This window comes from Notolabrus celidotus, chromosome 19, assembly GCF_009762535.1.
Source record: "Notolabrus celidotus isolate fNotCel1 chromosome 19, fNotCel1.pri, whole genome shotgun sequence".
Lineage (NCBI taxonomy): Eukaryota > Metazoa > Chordata > Actinopteri > Labriformes > Labridae > Notolabrus > Notolabrus celidotus.
Genome location: NC_048290.1, coordinates 15,304,893 through 15,324,460, shown reverse-complemented (window position 1 = coordinate 15,324,460; position 19,568 = coordinate 15,304,893). Strand labels below are relative to the sequence as shown.

The 19,568-nt window shown below is 39.6% G+C and overlaps 3 protein-coding genes across 7 annotated transcripts in view; 2 read left to right on the top strand and 1 right to left on the bottom strand.

The window, feature by feature from the left end:
- Window positions 1-2,672, top strand: part of LOC117831160 (formin-like protein 13) — a 76,197-nt gene extending 73,525 nt beyond the window's left edge. For both annotated transcript variants that reach the window (XR_004634949.1, XR_004634945.1), the window contains one exon: window positions 2,339-2,672. The gene's annotated coding sequence lies outside the window, so the exon portion shown is untranslated. The remainder of the gene's footprint in view (window positions 1-2,338) is intronic.
- Window positions 2,673-5,434: 2,762 nt separating this feature from the next.
- Window positions 5,435-9,182, bottom strand: htr1ab (5-hydroxytryptamine (serotonin) receptor 1A b). The gene is made up of 2 exons (XM_034709808.1): window positions 9,149-9,182; window positions 5,435-7,142 (listed from the first exon to the last, which is right to left on the bottom strand). Exon 2 carries the CDS (start codon window positions 6,906-6,908, stop codon window positions 5,661-5,663), a length of 1,248 nt encoding a protein of 415 aa, XP_034565699.1. The 5' UTR covers window positions 6,909-7,142; window positions 9,149-9,182; the 3' UTR covers window positions 5,435-5,660.
- rnf180 (ring finger protein 180) lies at window positions 9,155-18,294 on the top strand. 4 transcript variants are annotated; one of them, XM_034709805.1, is made up of 8 exons: window positions 9,155-9,267; window positions 12,143-12,216; window positions 12,476-12,574; window positions 13,719-14,477; window positions 14,779-14,907; window positions 15,071-15,268; window positions 16,612-16,737; window positions 17,291-18,294. In XM_034709805.1, exons 2-8 carry the CDS (start codon window positions 12,160-12,162, stop codon window positions 17,408-17,410), a joined length of 1,488 nt encoding a protein of 495 aa, XP_034565696.1. In that variant the 5' UTR covers window positions 9,155-9,267; window positions 12,143-12,159; the 3' UTR covers window positions 17,411-18,294. The 4 variants fall into 4 exon arrangements, with proteins under 4 accessions (XP_034565696.1, XP_034565695.1, XP_034565698.1 ...); XM_034709804.1 differs by having other exon boundaries at window positions 15,049-15,268; XM_034709807.1 differs by lacking the exon at window positions 17,291-18,294 and adding an exon at window positions 16,950-17,224.
- Window positions 18,295-19,568: the final 1,274 nt, after the last annotated feature.

Genomic DNA, 19,568 nt, shown 5'->3' with positions numbered 1-19,568 from the left:
GTTTTTGCCCGAAGGCTGTATGTTTGACACCCCTGGTCTAAGCTCCCACACTTAGACTACTTTATTATTTTGTAATTTAAAGATCTGTTAAATTGTTTTTAACACAGTGCTACTCTGTTATAGAGTGCTTTGTTACAAAAGAAATGTATATAAATGAAATGCTTTACATGCTTAATACATGTTTTTTATTAAAGTGTCATCAATCAGTCCTGAGAGTTTAAACTTTTTGGGGTAATGTTAAATCAGAAAATACTCATCTGAATAACTTTCCATATTTTATGCCACTTTCATTTGCACCTCCTCCACACTCCACACACTTAATAAATGCAATCAGCTTGAGCCGAATGATGAAGATGTTCCGCTCTCTTTTTCTAGTGAAATAAGTCGGACAGGAGGAGAGACAGCTGCAGGAAATATAAAAAAAATCAAACAACAAGACAACAAGACAACAAGACAACAAACAATGAGCCTTTTTGATGTTTCACTTTAAATGACTGACTGTGAAAGCTAATACAGTGACAACGTGCACACCTGCTGCAGGTTCAGGAGGGTTAGACTGAGAGAGTCAAAAATAGATTTTTTTTAAGGGGAAAAAAGACAGACGGAGAGTTAATGTGAATAAATAAAATACTAGACACCAGTCCAGAATATATACATCCATTTGTTCCTTTAAACTGTTATTTTTAGACACATCAGACAGAGCTCAGAAACTTTACCCAGTCAATGAGTTGATGAAGTAAAAATAGTCATGACTTCATCACGATTTAAAGAGCGCTGTAAAACTTAACCTCTCAGGACCGGCTTTATTGGTTCATGTATAGCTCAAAGAGAGACTATCAAGCCTGACCAGTAATATATGTTTAAAATTTTCATGATGTCTTTAAATTAAGATTCATCACAGAGGGAACACAACCTTAAAAAGTTACTCAAAGGTACTAAGGTGGGGCACCATTGGCCGAGCAGTTTAAGCGCCCCAAATACAGAGGATATAGTCCTCATCGCAGAGTTTACCGGTTTGATTCCCGGCTGTGACCATTTGCTGCATGTCTTCCCCCTCTTTCTACCCCCCACATGTCCTGTCTATCAACAGCTGTCCTATCAATAAAGGGAAAAACGCCCAAAAATATAACTTAAAAAAAAAATAAAATTCACTTATTTACTTTTTTTTATTTATTATTTTTTTAAGATCGACAGAATATGCAGGATGTGCTCAATGCTGTACATCCTTGTAGTGTTCAGCACTCAAATTCTTCAGAAGGATATTCTGCAGCTCTTTCACAAATGTTGTTTTTTTTGGCATTTCAAAAACCAAACTCCCAAAAGAACATCAAAAACACAGGAGGGTTTAGTCTCTCTGTGGTTCCTGTGTTGCTGTGAAAGCCCATCTCATAATTCATCTGACAGCAGATCGCCCACAGCAGCGCCGCAGGCACCACACGAACTGAACAGCTCAAGAGCGTAAGGCTGAAATTTAATCCACGCTCTTCACCTCCTCCAATGTTCAGGCTGGTTTACAGACAAGTGCACTCAGTAGCAGTCTCTGAGGAACCACGGACAACAAACCAGCAGAACACACAAAGTGGTTCAGTGGTTTCAGAACCAGCCTGCACATTTCAGGGACTGTGATGGCTTTTTATTCCTGTCGGGGAAACGTTTAACACTTTACTCAGTGGGTCATGCTTTCTCTCCAGCTGAGATCAGCGGTTGATTTTATGAGTGATTCTCTGAATGTCTCCTGTCAGTCAGAGAGCTGAACATCTGAAAGAGAAGTTGTTTTAAAGGAAGCTACACATAGATTGTATAAAATATGGACGCAGTATCCGTGACATAACCCATCTGAAGAGCTGTTTTGAGGCTGTGAACATGTTTATTTCTGCTGTAAAGATCTTCTCTTTGAATTGGTGTGTATGTGGTTTCCGATACTTCCAGAACCAGCCTCAAGTGGATCCTCGATGAACTGCAGTTTTTAGCACTTCCGCATTGGACTCACATTTTTAGACCGGAGATTGCCGCTTGTTCTGCAGTTAACATGGGCATGTTCATGTGGGGCCCAGTGAGGATTGACTCATTTTCAGAGCCACCCCCTAGAGGTCACTTCAAGAACTGCAGTTTTGGCTTCATTTTCAGCAGCCTGTAATAAACTCCTCGCAGCACTCGACTGAGATTCAAAGAAAGAGAAAGTTTGTGGTGCTGTGGCTCTCAGAGCTTTAGTCACTGTGAGGCTGTGTAACGCAGTGAGACAAAAAATAAAGGATAAAGAAACAACCTGTGTATTGTCTGGTGGAGCCGCCAGCTGTGGGCCCCTCACACACACCTCTGTCCTCCTCTGTCCCAGCAGGCCTTTGATCAGGTAATTGCCCCTTCGGCCCAGGAGTTTGCATCCCCCATATGTCGCTATGGTGACAACCTCTCCAGCATCCACCTGTGTGAGCCCTTCGCAGCCTTTTTAAGATGGACTTATGTATTATGAGGCCATGAGTGATGGAGGGAAAAGGGCACCACCACCACTTCACAGCAACCTTTTTATGACGGCTTGTGTTTGGTGACGAATGTCTGTTTTTGTCTCTCCCTCTGTTTGTTCCCGTCCAGCTAAATGTAGGACACTCTCCATGCCAGCCTCTAAAATGTTGAAACATCTTTTTCATGTCACTGAATAAAGATATTATTTGTGATACGATCACTCCTGAAATCAGCACACGCATGTTATGAGAGGATCAGAGTGCAGGTGAAGCTTGGGGAAGAAAAGAATGCTATTTGAAGACACGCTGGAAGGATGGCACTGATTCTAATGCCGGGGATAGAGTAAAGTCCAACTGTGACAAATATAAATTCAGCTTTATGGCACACATATGTCCCCTATTACATTTTGTGCTTTATTCCATTTTAAGTTGCTTTAATTCATCTTTTTCCAGTCTGTCTGAGTGGATCACACCAAGTGTTCTGTTGCAGTTTGATCCAGGTGTTCATAGAGGTATAAGGATGTTTATTTAGACAGAAATATTCAAATCAGACACTTTGTGTTTTCAAGACAGCAGCTTTCAATCCAATCTAAATACTGATGGATTCAGCATCAATTTCAGACCCATTACCCCAAAGTTTCAGCACTGCATACTCAGTGTCTTCGTTCGTTTTTCGTTGAATGCAAATTCAGTGGGTTTAAGAATGCTTACAGACATTTGTTATCACCTTTCATCACATCAAGAGGTCAGTGAGGTTGTGTGGGTTCTCCAGCCTAATAGAGTCACCAGGGATTCATCATTTTCTGCTGCACATTATCACTGAAGAAATCCTCCACTTTTGACAGCTTTCACTGGCGCTTAGTGCCTCGCTTTGGGGGTTGTGAAGTATACTGAAGAGCAGATGTTTACTGCCATCATTTCCATGCAAACCCATTAAAGGGGAGAACAAAAAAATTCTGAAGAGCAGACCAGAAGACGCTTAATTATACACACAGAAGAAAAGATTTGGGGAGAAGAAGCAGCGTGGGTGTTTCTTTATTGTCTTTCAGATGTTTAACGGCCCCTTTCAGTCTTATAATGAGAACGTATAAGTGATGGTGTCGAGGATAAGAGCTTTAGCAAACTGATGGAAGTGCTTTAGCTCATTAACTTTTGCCACATAAACAGTATTAAAGCATTTTAACATGTAGTGAAGTATGATTGCATTTAGAGTTATGCTGCTTCAATGGTACTCTACAGCAGGGGTTCCTAAACTTTTCAGCCCCCAAAATATAGGTGTCAAAGACTCGCGACCCCCACTGTCCCTCAAAGTGATTTAATGTGGCTTCATTTAGCTGGTCTGCAGAAAATTACCCTACCTATATGAGCATGTGTCTGTGTTTCCTGTACCTTTATAAATTAACCTACTGCTACTGATGCTTTTGGTAATTAACTGTTCACTAGCCCTAAACTTAGGAGTCATCTGTCAAAAAGAAAGGCAGAAAACTCATTACATTTTCTATTTTCAAGGTTTTATTTTAAGTTTAGCTACTATTTTTGTCAATATTTTTTTTACTATAATGGGTAAAATGTACAATTTTTAGATGATTTAAAAAAAATAAACATTCTGGAAGACATCTCACGACCCCCCATTTGTGTCTTGCAACCCCCCAGGGGGTCCCGACCCACACTCTGGGAACCCCTGATCTTCACCACATCATAATTTCAACTCTCTTGGCTGTAAAAGTTGAGAAATTATTCAACGCTCTTCTCAATTTCTGAGATCAACAAATAATGGTTAAACTTAAAGGTTAATTTTATAGCATCAGTGAGGAACTTTGTGTTTGTGTCAGTGTTCCCTGTGGACAAAGTAATGGCTCTTAAGTCTTTGTTCATCATCTTTCAGGTGAAAAAATCTCACCCTGTGGACAAAGTAATGGCTCTTAAGTCTTTGTTCATCATCTTTCAGGTGAAAAAATCTCACCCTGCTTACATTTTTCCTCAGACGTATTACTCACTTTTAAAATTGCCTGTTTTTTAAAAAGGCTTTTATTTGCCTGTTGTCAGTTAGCTGGTCTGACATCTACCCCCTCATTAAAGTTACAGACATTAAAACTAAAACATAAGAATCATCAGTCTTGTCACTGAGCGTGTTGTTTGCCTTTTTTAGGAGATAAAGAAAACATCCTAATTAATTTAAGTCAGTTTTATGATCAGTTTAAAGATCTTTGAGTTGTGTGAATTTTCAGTCTGTTTGATAACCAGTAATAATATCCTCACAGGAGCTTTAAGTTTTGTTTTCAACCCCTGATGATGCATGATTTCATGTAGTTTGTATCATGGCTTCATTAAGACTGTGTCTTAATGTGACGTTGATGTGACATTCATTAGTCTAAGGCATTCGGTTTTTTTTTTAGAATAACTTCATGGATATGCTAACAAAAAAGCCAGATTTAAGCACATATAACTGTATCTGTTATGTTAACTCTATAACCGTCTCCATCAAGGAGTCTCTGAGAGAGTTACAGCTCTGCTTTCAGAGATCTGCTCATACACCACTCTGAAATCCATTGTTGTGTTGCAGGATACAGGCTGCTTTAAGTGAATGTCAATAAATAAATGCAGTAACATCATGTTCACTTTCTTTAAATGATGTTCTTTCAACTATAACAATCACAAGTCAGAGTTTAATGTGATATAGATGAGCACCAGAGAGGCGTGATACACCTCTCACCATGCATTCAATTATCATGCCTCCTGTATCAGTCCTGAATCCAAAGACATGTAACTTCTAAAACAGCAAGAGGCAGGAAATCAGCATTTTAATCAAGCGTTTAGTTCCATTATTATCAGCTATAAGGATAACCACATTATGTATTTTATTTTATTTTGTGCAGAGGGAAATATTTCCCCCTTGATTTTTCAGCTTTTTTTAAAAAAAACTTCAGTTTTATGAGCAGACTGGATATTCCTGTTAAAATCACGACTTCTGAAAGTTCTAGAAAAGTATCTCTTTATTGAACATGACAGAACAGGATGAAGATGGAGCTTCAGTGGAACATCACAGCTTTATCTATGCATAGACTAGAGACATGTCTGGGAACATTCAATACTGATACCGATGGTGATGACCGATAATGTATGATCCCTTTGTTCAGTTATTACATCAATCTGTAGCAGAACCATCGTTTGTGCCACTTTTAAAGGCTGTTTGGTTTTCAGTCACGGTCTGCAGAAATGACACTTGATGATTTTCTTGAAAGCGCTCTGGAAGTCTTTGTTGAAGTACGCGTAGATGATGGGGTTGAGTAAAGAGTTGGAGTAACCCAGCCAGTTTATGACATCTTCCAGCGCGCGGGGCATGTAGCACGACTCCTTGCAGAAAGGCATTACCAGGGCGACGATGAAGAAGGGCAGCCAGCAGAGGATGAAGGTGCCCATGATGATGCCCAGAGTCTTCACAGTCTTGCGCTCTCGTGCCATTGCGATCTTCCTCTTCGCCTCGGTCGCCTTCTCGTGCCTGTTCTCGAACAGTGGCACGCGGTTCGGGGTGTTGGGCAGGGGAAGGTTCCCTTTGGAGTTGCTATGCACTTCGATGATCTCCAGAGACTCGCCGTCCTCCGCGTGCTTCACTGCGCCATTGACGGTCGGCAGCGGCCTGGGCTCCACGCTTCTTTTCCAGGTCTTACCCTGCGCGTCTCCCTGAGTCTTTTTATGGAACAGGGCGGGGGACAAAGCCAAACAAGAGTCGGTAACTTTCTTTTTCTCCGCTTTACGCACAGTCCTCCTTATCCGGAACCTGGCCGCTTTAAAGATCCGGCCGTATAAAACCAGCATCAGAGTCAGTGGGATGTAGAAAGCCCCGAATGTAGAGTATATCGTATACCAGGGGTCTTGTCTGATCTTGCATTGTTTCGGGTTCGCTCTGTCCTCTGCCATGCTGCCGGGTTGGGAGCGCATGATCGACATGGGCGGCACTGAGATGGAGAATCCAACAAGCCAGGTGACACTGATGAGGACTGCTGCTCTCCTCGGCGTCCTCTTCTTCATGTATTCTATAGGATCAGTTATCGCCCAGTATCTGTCCAGGGCGATGGCGCACAGGTGCAGGATGGATGAAGTGCAGCACAGTACATCCAGAGAGATGAAGATGTCACACGGTATCTGCCCGAGAGTCCACCGGTTTAAGACCAGGTAAAGCGCCGCCATGGGCAGCACCAGCACCGATACCATCAGGTCTGTGACAGCCAGAGAACCGATCAGGTAGTTGGCCACATTCTGGAGAGAGCGCTCCAAGGCGATGGCTGCGACCACGCACGCGTTCCCAAAGATTGCGCACAGGATGAGCGCGCTGAGCAGGAAGGATGTGACCACCTGGTAGCTCAGCTTCACCTCCTCTTCTTCAGGTTGTGTTGAGTTTGAAGAGTTCTGAAACAAAAACCAATCTGTCGTGTTGTTTGTGCCGTCCATTGTTGAGGTGTTTTAGAGCTTCTGTCACTTTGTGGAGAGCCCGGTGCGCATCACACCGCCGCACCAGGAGGAGCGCATGTTGGACTGCAGGAGTGTGAGCAGCGAAGAGTCTGAACTGCGAGTGTCGGCTGTTGAAGGAGAATGATGCTGCGTATTTATACCCGTGATGGAAAATGCGTCACCTGCAGTGAGGATGTTACAGAGTCTGGCTGGTGGTCTCAGTTTAGTCTGCAGCTGAAGCGGGGAAGACAAGGGTGTTATTGAACAAACACAGATTAACTTAAATACTTTGTCTCTGCTGTAACGCTCTTAAGGCTGCACGTTCAAGTTAATCGCTGCACATTTTAATATAAGTGGGTTAATCTAATTGGGAGAGAAAATAAGTTTCTAATATTTTACAGCAGCATCTCAAAATGTCTTCTGAGAAATTAACACTTTCTGGAGTATCATTTTATAGATGGTAGTGAACTGGTCTGCACAGTAAAGGCACTGTTTTACAACTTTTACTTCGTTGATGATTTCACAAAATAATTCGAATATATGTAATATTATACTGTTATCACAACTAATAAATCATTATTCTAATCATTGCTTTCAAGTAGTTCCAGTTCTTTAGTATTGAAGCAGTGTGGAGCTGTTATTTGTCTTTTTAGCAGCTTCAGTTTTGACTCTCTGTATCCAATGAATAACAGTGAACGTGTTGCACAGTGGACTGATAATGCTCAAAATAAAGGTCCAAAGAAGTTATCTTGTAATGTGATAACTGCTGCACAGTATCAAGGATCAGAAGCCAACTATAGCTCAATCACTTTCTATTGTGAGATGTAATTGTGAGTTTTCAGCACCATGGTCAACGCTCTGGGACCTCCAGGTGTGGCACACTGCCACCTGGCGTCAGTCTGCGTCACTTGATACAGGCTGGACAAACGAAGACTTGCATATTAGGCCCACATATTTTTCAAAACAATATTTCTAAATTTCTACAATAAAATAAAAATGATAAAACAAAACACTGCATCAAGAGGTAATACAAAGAGCTCCACTGTGTCCTGCAAACAATCAGCTGAACGTTGAGCTTGCTATATTTTTCCTCCACTGCAAGGTACGAGTCAATCAAATGTGGCCTCCATTTCTGCATTTTAACTACATGTACACGGTGTACTTTTGCAGCTTTTACATTGTAGACTTATTTAAAACAAGTGAACACTTGCGATTTTTGACATCTACGGTATCAAATAACCATATTTTTTTAAATTATCACAAGTTTTCGTCCATCACAATTGTTAATATTAATCAGAATCAGAGATACTTTATTTTTCCCGGGGGGAAATAAGATAAAATAAGATAAGATATTACTTTATTGATCCCGGGGGGTTGTTACAGCAACCCAGAAATAAGTACAATCAAGAAGAAGTTATAATAAGTAAAATAAAAAATAAATAAATAAAATAAAATAAGATAAATAAAGCTAGAATACAATTTAGATAAATTCAATGTTACAATGGAATTTAGATTAAATAGAAGTAATTACAGGCAGTATTAAAAATGTTTCAGTAGTGACAGGTTGACGTGGTGTGATTATGGTTGGTAATGACAGATTAAGCAATAAATAAAAATAAATATGGGTGTGTAATATGACCATGAGTTGTAGTTACAATAACAATGTTATATAACATTCAGTTAACATAATGATTGAAAGAAAGAAAGAATAAAAAAAAGATATAAATACGAATAAAATAGAAATAGAATAAATTTAAAATAATAAAGTATCTACAGAAGTTAGAATTGTTAGAATTATCTATGTACAAAGGTGCTGGGAATGAAGGTGATATATACATGGTAAGTATTTAATTTACAAGTAGTAGATAATTAATATTTGCAAGTTGGTGACTTTTTGCAATAAAGTTATGCATTGACAATAATTTCTATCTTGTTCATTTTGGTCAGACCAGAAAGTTTAACAGATGTGTCAACATCTGATGTGTATTTTTTACAGTCTATGGTGTCAACACAGCGTGAAATCAAATCAACGAATTATATTTTATTTTATTTTATTTTATTTTAATGCATTTGATTTATTTGTATTATGTTTTATTGTATATAAATATTTCATTAATTTAATTTTCGTCTCTATTTACTTTTTTTTTTGTTTTATTTTATTTCTGTTCTTAGTCTCCCTGCAGCTCTATTTGTGTATTTTTAGCGAAAGCAAAACATGACTTTTGATCTATTAGACTCACCGTAGTTTCACTTTTTGTGACGTCACGGTCTCACTAAAACCAGAGGCTGCTGAACTTTCTTGTATTTGTTATCAGGATTTCTCCTACAGCACGACTCCGACAGTCTCCCTAACTATCAGGTAGGCGGGTCTACATCTTTAAAAATCATATTTCATGAATGTCTTTATCTGAAGAGTTTTATATGTCGGGGAGAACGCCCTCAGAGATCCTGTTTGACATCTGTTTATATTCTTCCAGCGTGTTAGCTAACTTCTGATGTTAGCTGTGTACTGAACATACACACGTGACATAACATCAGCTGTAGTTATTCCACCATCATAACAGAAACGTGTTGTTGATGTTTCATATGCATGTTTATGTTGTAGCGACTTATTTAGGCTAAATACGATCAGGAGAGACCATGTAGCCTCCAGCACTTCTCACATACTCGAGTAGGGAGGATTCATCACATTCCAACCGCTTAGGAATGCAACAGTACAATTATATACTAAGACAATAATGCATTTAAACCTACAGCTAGCACTGATAAAATGACCATGCATCCTGTGCTGTGGAAAAGATTCAGGACCTCTGGTATCAAAAAGCCAGGCCTCAACAACCCACATCAATACCCTCCCTTCCTCAATTCATGCTCCTGTTTTCACTGCATGGAGCAAATACCTCCAGCAGATTTAAAAATCTCATAGAAAGCCTATGACAAGCAGAGTAAGTTTGCTTTGCGAGGACATAGCATAGTGATGAAACACTTAAAAGGTAAGAGAGTTACATGAGCTAAGGTTGAAAATGTAAACAAACTTACATTAAAACACATTTTCCAGATGTGATAAAATAAATAGTGCATTAAAGACATCTTGGTAAATTATCCTCGTGTGCTCACAAGGGTTTAACTGAACACGCTGTATATTTACAGTTTACTCAGTACCTTGATGTTGGGGTCAGAGGTCATGTAAAGGGAAAGCTATAATAAAGTTGCTCTCCTAGAAATGCTATGAAATATGCTCTGTTGCAGTGAATACTAAGGATGTAAGGATACACTTAACCCATGATGCGATTCTCTAACGATTTTCAAGAAAACTGGATTGAACTCAAAATTTAAATAACAATTATTTTATTACAATTCTCAGATATGGACAGTTGCAATATTTTTTCTCTTAAATTTCTTTGTATACAAAGTAATCCTTTTTTCATTTTAAGGTGTGTTGTAACTCAACTAAAACTACTGCACACTTTTTTTCTGCAACTTGCAAAAAAAACTAAAATCACCAAACCAAAAAAAAACCTTGTTGGAAAATTAAAACAATTATGGAGAAATTGAAAGTGAACAATTCCCAAATGAAAGTATTAAATATTAAAACAAATAAGGTACATCTCTTTAAATTAGGGATGTAAAAAGTATTTCCATGATCGATTTTTGGAAATGTTAACGATCAATTAATTAATCACTTCTACTATCTAAAAGAAGCATCCCAATACAAATTTTGTTTAGTCAATTTTGGGGGTGGCAGTCGCTCAGTCCACAGGGACTTGGCTTGGGAACCGAAGGGCTGCCGGTTCCAGTCCCAGTACGGACGAAGTTTGGCAAGTGGACTGGTACTGGTTCACTTGCCTGGGCACTGCCGAGGTGCCCTTTAGCAAGGCACCGAACCCCCAACTGCTTGTGGTGCCCTGGTTGATGGCAGCATCCTCACTCTGACATCTCTCCCTAAGTGCATGTGTGTGCATGATTGTATGTATGTATATACCAAAAACTGTATGTGTAGCATGTCCAAAAAATAACAAGAGTGAAAAAATTGAATTTGATTAATAAAGTACGTTTCTTTCTTCTTTCTTATTTAATCCACCCTTAATTGTATCGATTTTTTATCGTCTTGCGATATATCCTCACATCCCAAGTGAATGCACTCATAAAACAGAGTTAATAACAGACTAATATAACAAATATCAGTCATGCACAAAGCTAAGACTGTGGTCTGTTAATAAATCTTGAACAGTGGTTTGTGGTCGCTGTATACTTGAGTCTAGGTATGACTGTATTAAAAGACGAGCAGTGGTTAACACTCTGAATCATGAGTCATAACTTCTGCACCATCACACTCTAAAGTGAAAGGCTGTGAGTTGTATGTATTGCAAACCTGCCTCCACTCATCGACACGTTCTAGTGACCCAGTTGTAAATTGCACGTTTGAACTGTTTCTGCAGATATGCTGCACACGATGTTTGCACACTTATCTGTACATGTGGCAGTGAAGGCTGGGTCACAGACAAGTCAACAAATAGAACATCCTGTACCAAATGGCTCAGGACACTGTACACTCTATAGTTTATTTATTTACATACACTCAACCAATCCAATCCACTTTATTTATAAAGCACATTTAAAAAGAGCAATGAAGTTTAGCAAAGTGCTGCACAGTGAGGTCAAATGAGTTAAAACACACAGAACATAAAACGCTGTCAGAAAATAAAATAGAAGCAAATAAAATAATCATAATAAAGCACTTTTAAAAAATTGTTAAAAAACACTGAAAAGTAAAATAAATAATACAAAAAATAGTCAAATAAAAACACTGAAATAGCAAATAAAAATAAAACAACAGACAGAGAAATATGTTTTAAGACAGGATTTAAAAGTCGTTAATATTGGGGACAGTCTTACATGGGGGGGGCAGCTCGTTCCGACCACCCCTGGTTTTCATCCTGGTCTTAGGGACCACAAGAAGTTGCTGACCAGTAGACCTGAGATTTGAAGAGATTTCTTCTCTCAGAACCTTAAAGAGGGTCACTCTAAAAATACTTACATCAATATAATGCCCCTGCACAGGGAACAGCATCTGGTTACCTCCATATATAAATAAGCAGCCGCCTGCAATCGCTCCTCCTATATCTGACTCACTTTAAGTTTGAACTTAAAGGAAAGAGGAAGCTTCTGCTGGATTGTGTGTTCATGCAGATGTGTTATGAGCTGCATGTCTTCACTGTCGTCTCCTCCAACAGCCGGTGAATAAAGAGTCATGCTCCGCTGCAGGAAGTGTCGGAAGGGAATCATCGACTCAACATGTCTGTCAATGGTTAGTGGACCTTTTAAAACACTATCATATATTATTCTTTGAGGAAACCAGGCCTCGACTCTGCTACGAGGATTATGCATTGATTTTAACATGTAAATTCGCGCAGGTACTCAGGAGGCTGTCAAAATCCTAAGTCCTAGTCCACAAACTGGTTGTGGGTCATCAGGGTTCAGAGACTGTAAAGCAGTAATACAAACTCATCCCCTCATCAGGGTCTATTTTAATCCATCTCGTGTGTTTGTTTGGGTTTCTGTTGTAGCGAGTTGAGGACACAGATGAGAGCTCGGCGGCTGCTTGCAGTATTTGGCATGTGAACATTGACACGCTGCCAGAGTGGATCCTGACCTCGGTAAACCAGGTAAGTGTGTCACTTCAGGGATGTGTGCTACTCTGAAGAGGTTTTCATTTTCTATTTAATTATGCTTTAACTGAAGTGAACTCTGTCATTTGTTTCATAGTTTTTGAAAATTAAGTAGCAACAATTTTGTTTTACATATAATTATGTTTGAAACAATTTTATACATTTGGTGCAAAAAATGTTTCATTATTACCACTCCCCTTTCATTATACATGTACTATTTGTCCTGTAGATCAGGGGTTCCCAAAGTGAGGGTTAGGACCCCCTGTGGGGTCACGAGACACAAATGGGGGGTCGTGAGATGTCTTCCAGAATGTTTATTTTTTTAAATCATCTAAAAATTGTACATTTTACCCATTCTAGTAAAATAAATATTGACAAAAATAGTTGCTAAACTTAAAATAAAACCTTGAAAATAGAAAATGTAATGAGTTTTCTGCCTTTCTTTTTGTCAGATGACTCCTAAGTTTAGTGTTAGTGAACAGTGAATTATCAAAAGCATCAGTAGCAGTATGTTAATTCATAAAGGTACAGGAAACACAGACACATGCTCATCTAGGTAGGGTCATTTTCTGCAGACCAGCTAAATGAAGCCACATTAAATCACTTTGAGGGACAGTGGGGGTCGCGAGTCCTTGGCATCTATATTTTGGGGGTTGTGGGCTGAAAAGTTTGGGAACCTCTGCTGTAGATCTTGGTACTGCAGTCAGTAATCCCACAAATTTAATATCAACCATTAAGACGCTTGATATCTGTGTTACTGCTGAAGTAATACATCTGATGCATGCCGGAAAAATCAACAGAAAATCAAAATAATGGAATTTTGTAGAAACATTTAATAGAGCCAAGTTGCCCAATGTCTCCAGTTTTTCAAATTGAAGGATTTCTTTATTTTTCTGTTCCTATATCACATTACACTGAATATTTGAGTTTTCAACTCTAAGTAAAACTATTTCAAGTTGTTACTTTGAGCATATGAAGAGTGTTATTTCCTATTTTGTGACATTTTATACACCTAACTTAAGGATAAAAAGAGATTATCTAATGAGAATAAAATAAATGATAGTGTCAGCTCAAAGATGAATCATTAAATCATAGTCAACATTTAATGTTCTAACAGAACCGATACTCCTCTCTCTTTCAGGCCCAGTGGACTGTGGGAAAACTAAACTGCCAGCACTGCTCAGCTCGTTTGGGCGGCTTCAACTTCATCAACCGCATCGACTGTCCTTGTGGTCTGGATGCCACCGTCCACCTCAACAAAAGCCGCGTGGATCGTGACCACAGAAACTGCGTCCTCATTGTCCAGCCGAGGAGGACGAGGCCTGAGAGGGGACAGACTGGTCTGATGACAGACAGCTCTCAGAGCAGAGAGCAGAGGCCTGAATCCAGCCGCACTGCTCTCGACGGTTTACAGCAGAAGTGTGTTGCTGTGATGTCCTCCAGCAGCCCTGCTGTGTCCTCTCACCCTCCGTCAGGCAGTGAAAACAACCAGTCCTTTTCTTTCAGTCCTCTGAGCTGCATCTCTCACAGGAGACGCTGCAGCGTGGACGAGGATGTAGCCATCAGGTCTTCATGTTTTTGTCCTGCTGGGCCGTTACACAAGTCTGCTTTAGAGATGAGGAGTGCGGAGACGGATGAGTCAACGCGGTCATCTGTTGCGTATCCTGTAAGTCAGCAGTTTGACTCTGATGGAGAAGCCTCAGTCAACACGGTCACCTGCCATTCACTGGTCTCTGGGAGGACATGGTCTCCTCTGGATCAGCAGCTGCTGCAGAGTGTGGAGGACGTCCAGTCTTCTCCAGAGACCACGGACGTCCACGAGGAGGTCTCTGACTTGGCCCTGTTCCTCAGAGGGAGATCGATCTCTGACAGTGTAGCAGAGCACGACCAGGAAGAGATGGTTAGTTACAGTTACTCATGATAAACCAAATAATGCATTATAAATATTAGTATTATATTATTTATATTGTCTTGGCCTGGCTCACAATCATGAACTTCTTCCTTCTTGGAATGAATTTCTGGCTCATTGGCTCTTTGTCAGCCTTTTGAAGCACATTTAAGTAAAGCATCAGGATTGTGATTGATGTACTGTATAGTTAAGATCCAGTGTGCAACTTAAATGCATGCGATGAAAAGTGTGATGTATTGTTTTCGTGGAATTTGACGACAACAAAAATCTAACTCTCTGGTTTCCTTCTCAGCCTCAAGCCTTTCCAACCTCCCTGGGTTCAAACAGACTGAGCAAAAGAGAGAAAAACCGCCTCAAGAGTCTGCGGAGGAAGCAGAGGAGGAGGGAGCGGTGGCTGCACAATCAGCTGGAGCAGGAGCAGGTGAGACGATGTTACACCGAACGCTTTGTGTGTGTACGCAGGGTCTCATTACTGATGCTCAAAACAAGTGAGGGGAGGGATTTGTGTTGCGTGAATGCTCAAGGATCACACAGTTGTTGTTAAGGCGTTGTGTGTTTCCAGGCTGAGAGTGTGAATGCTTCAGTGTTGGACAGCGAGGAGGAGGAAAGAGAAGGCCTCACCTGCGCCGTGTGTCTGGACATCTACTACAGCCCGTACTGCTGTCAGCCCTGCAGTCACGTCTTCTGTGAGCCGTGTCTCCGCACGATCGCCAAGAACCGACCGACAAACACGCCGTGCCCGCTCTGCCGCACGCTCATCTCACAGACCTCCTTCAGTAAAGGTGAAAACATTAAGTGGTGTCAGTGTATATCTATTAGGGGTGTAACGATTCTTTTTTTAAAAATGACCATGACTCGTGGTTGCCAATATGATTAAAGGGCGGTATTGGTTCATTTAGAACGATACGATTCAGTGACTTGAAATTGATTCAGTAACTTTTTAGCCAAAAATACAACCCGTGTGACTGTGAAGTAAATACCTTGAAACTGGACAGTCCTAGATTCCTGTTGTTTCTTGTATGGGAATCAGATATAAATTAATTATGGATATAAACAAACAAGGAAACAACAATTAATGGCAAATGCATTCGTATTTTATTTGAATAAAGTGCAACCAACACTTCAGGTTGAATTAACAGGAGGTTAACCTTTTTTGCTCTTACTTTGACCTTATTTAGAACATCTCCGTCTTTGCAAAAGCCAAAGTGTTTCCACACACTGGACCGCAATGGTGGCTTGATAATTTCTCGCTCCCCGGCTTCTCCTCTGCCATTCGTCATGCTATGTTTTGTTGTCTTGTGGCGCGTGGCGATGAAGTCACAGACAGGCAGCCTGAATTGAGTAACATTTAACATCTTTATCATTAAAAGTGCAAAAAAAAACACATCCCTGTAAAGTCTGCTGTGCTTAAAGCTGGGGTTGGTAGTCTCGGAAAACTAGCATGAACAAAAAGTGTATCTAAATCTGATTACCAACGCCAGCTTTAAATCCAATGCTTTATTTCCTAGTATCAATCAATTGATTTATTACCTTTTAAAATGATGTTAGATCAATATATGTCGTCCGGAAGGCCAACTTGCTGAGCACAGATCGATGGAGTCGGATCATAGGAATATAAATTGATACATCCATGTAGATGAATCGTTACACCCCTACTTTTTATTTATTGAATAATTGTGATGACATGAGTAAACATAAAGGAAACCTTTGATTAAGCTTCAACAAAAGCAGCCAGGTATAGAAAGTGACTTAGAGCAAGTGAAACCAAGAACAACAACTTAGAGTTTCAACATTTGCTTTGATAATTACCAGCAAAGAACAAAACAATGAACAAACAAACTCTAACTGCACATGTACATCAAACAGAAACGGTTGTAATTATGTGTTTTTCTCTGGTTCTTCTATACGAATGTTTGTGGTTGAGTAGAATTCACATTTTTATTGGATTTTATACAAAATCTCTCCCCACTGTGAATTAAATTGTCCTCATTTTGGTCTTTTATTTGCTCAAAAAGAAACTGGTTAGGAAACAAAAAGACGCAGTGTTCTTCAGGCTGCAATAATAGAAGGAAAAAAACGGAACTTGAATCAATTAGTCTCTAAAGTAAATGTTCTTGTTCCTCAGAGCTCAACCAAACAGCCAAAACCTTCTTCCCGAAAGTTTACTACGCCCGGAAGCAGACTTTCCAGAATGCTCCGTGTGCCAAATGGCCGCTGCCCTGCTGTCGCAAACGCTTCCGGACCTTTTGGGGTAAGACTCTGTTTGTGTTTGTTTAATCTTTTTTTATATTCTTCTGTAAAGCAGCAGCTGTGGTTTGAAGAAAGCTGGTTCAGTCTATCACCAGAGCCGCCTGCAGACTGACCTCATTCTCACTCTTATCTCATGGCCTGAAATCACCGAAGTTCATCAGAAAGCAGAAACTTTATCGCTTTTCTCCATTAAATCTGACTTTATCTTTACAGCACCTGATCCTCTGCTCCGACCGAGAGCTTTACGAGCTCTGAATCAGCAGTAAACACCCTGTTAGATAAACACTGTTTCTAAGTGAACTCACTAAACTTGATATGGATAATGGTGTCAAAATGTTCTTCACACTTTGACTTGCAGAGAACATAAAACTCAATATCACTGAAATGTTCGAACCTCTTCAGTCATTGCTGCAGGATGAAATATAATTTCAGATAGTAAAGACGTTTCAGAAAAGGACTCAGGTTGAAAGACTTCTTGGTGCACATTTGCAAATGTTTACATTTGCACATAAATGACAACCTTGTGCTTGTACTTTACATGTTCTCTCCGGAAGATCAGAGACACACAGCGATGGCCGGCAGACGCTGGCACTTTGTCCACGGAGGCTTCACTCTGGGCGCTCTGGACCTCACAGACATGCGAGGCTGGCTCTTCGACATCGGCCTGGTCATAGTCTACATCCACTCAGTCAACTGGATCCTGGTTCTGCTGCTCCTCGGCTTCCTGACGTATTACTTCTTTTTTTTTTAAGACTGTGGAGAGCGGTGCAGGGTTCGAGGAGCAGGTTTCTTTTGTCTTTTATTCTTTGTGTGTTTGAGGTTTAACCAGTCGGACATGTTGATTCCGGAGCAGGAATCTAAAAGTTTCAGGTTTGAGAGTTGCCAAAAATGTCTGGGGGGAAGAGTTCATTACAAAGTAGCTTGTAAAATACTTGAAAATAATTATACACGCCTCTTTCTTGTGTGTGTAGAGCCGTAACATACACTGGAGTCAATCGTACTGAAACGTGTTCCTGATATTATGCCGCTCTTTTAACAAACATGAGAGGAGTGAAACATCAGGAGCACGTTTCATTGCAGCCATGATGTTTTGGCTGATAGGTGTTTATTTTTTAAGTTCTCAAAAGAGAACTGAACATGTACAGCTTGATTTTCTTTTAACTATCTTGTCTAACAGATCCTCAAACTTACACACTGCACCTTTAATTGTATCAAAGCAATTACGCACCCAGAGGTGTCTTGTGATTATGAGCAATACTTATTTCAGACTTACGACACTGCCTGAAGCAGAGTGGCCTCTCTTTCTTTACATGTCTTTCTTTGGCCTGTGTGAAAACTTGTTAAAGAGATTGTTTGGAAGTTGTTTTGGTGCACTTGGTTTAGTTCCTGAAGGTTGAGTCCTAAAGTGCTGGAGCCAGGAGATAAAACCAGACTACCTGAGCTGGACACTGAAGTAAAGAGCTAGTCTGGACTCATCTAAAGTTGAATCAATGAACTGCCAACTAAACCTAGGGCTCATAAATAATCCTTCTGTGTCAAACTGAAGCTGAACTCTTCAGATTCAAAGTGTCATACGCGTCTCATTTTATGGTCTCAGAGTTCATATAAAGTGAATATAATGTTTCTTTTTTTTTTTTTTTTCAAAGATCTTTTTATTTAAATTTTTACACATTACATTCAAAATATCAATGTTTTTCTATAAGAAACATAATAATTGAATGAACGAAAAAAGCAACCAATTATAATAAACGATAATAATTTAGAATAATAATAAATAAATAAAGGGAAAATAAATAATAGTGAAACTACAATAAGATAAATAGGTTTATATTTAAAAAATAAATAACTGGAAAAGGGAAAATAGCTATAAGAATAACAATATATGAATATATTTAAAAAAAAAAGTAAAAACAAGTAAATTAATAAATAATGATAATAAAAATTATAATTACAATACCAAAAACAAACTGAGAAATATCATTTAAAAAAACACCACATGTGATAATCTACATAGAGAACAACAGAACATCTATGGAAAACTCAAAATCTGCATCCAGCTTTATTGAGGTGCTTCCTTGAACTGCAGGGTTTTTATAAGGTCAAGGAAAGGCTGCCGTATTTTAAAAAATTGGATTGTGGATCTGCGCAGAGTATGTTTGAAGCAACCCTCAGGATGGAGGAAAGGCAGATTTCCAGCAAAATAAAATCTGACGTCAAGCCAATAAAGTCAGAAAGGCAGAAAACAGTTTTGGTTTTCAGGAGGACCATCGCATGAGGAGGTACCCCAAAAAGTGCTGAACTGTCTCTTTAAAGGAGACCTCTCATTACGTCAGTCTGGGGCTCTTGTTGAGCAGCTTTGCATGACTAGCAGCTCGGAGCTGTCCCTAACAGGATGACAGAGCCTGATGCAAAGTTCTCAAATTAGCCAAAAAAACACACCCGAGAGTTACACCAACATCCAACTTTGCAACATTATATGTATGTGTTAAAATGTGTTATGTGATCATAATTGGACAGGGGATTAGGGATTAGTTTTACTCGTGTAAATCCGGAGGTTTCGTCATAAGTGTGTTTTATTGAGTGAAATAATGAAGTTAAAAAAACAAAAGAGAAGCTCTAAGGATTGAGTTATATCTCTGTGTGTACATGCTGGTTTATCTCCAAAAATGATGATGCTCAGGATTGAAATGAGACGGTGTGAATTTTATTATAAATAACAGATTAAAAATGATGAAGTATTCATGTCAGTGAGGTGCCTTTGCTGAGTCTGTGCCTTCTGCCAACAGGTAATGTGAAACTGGAATCAAGAAGTTAAAGCTGACTGGGAAAAGA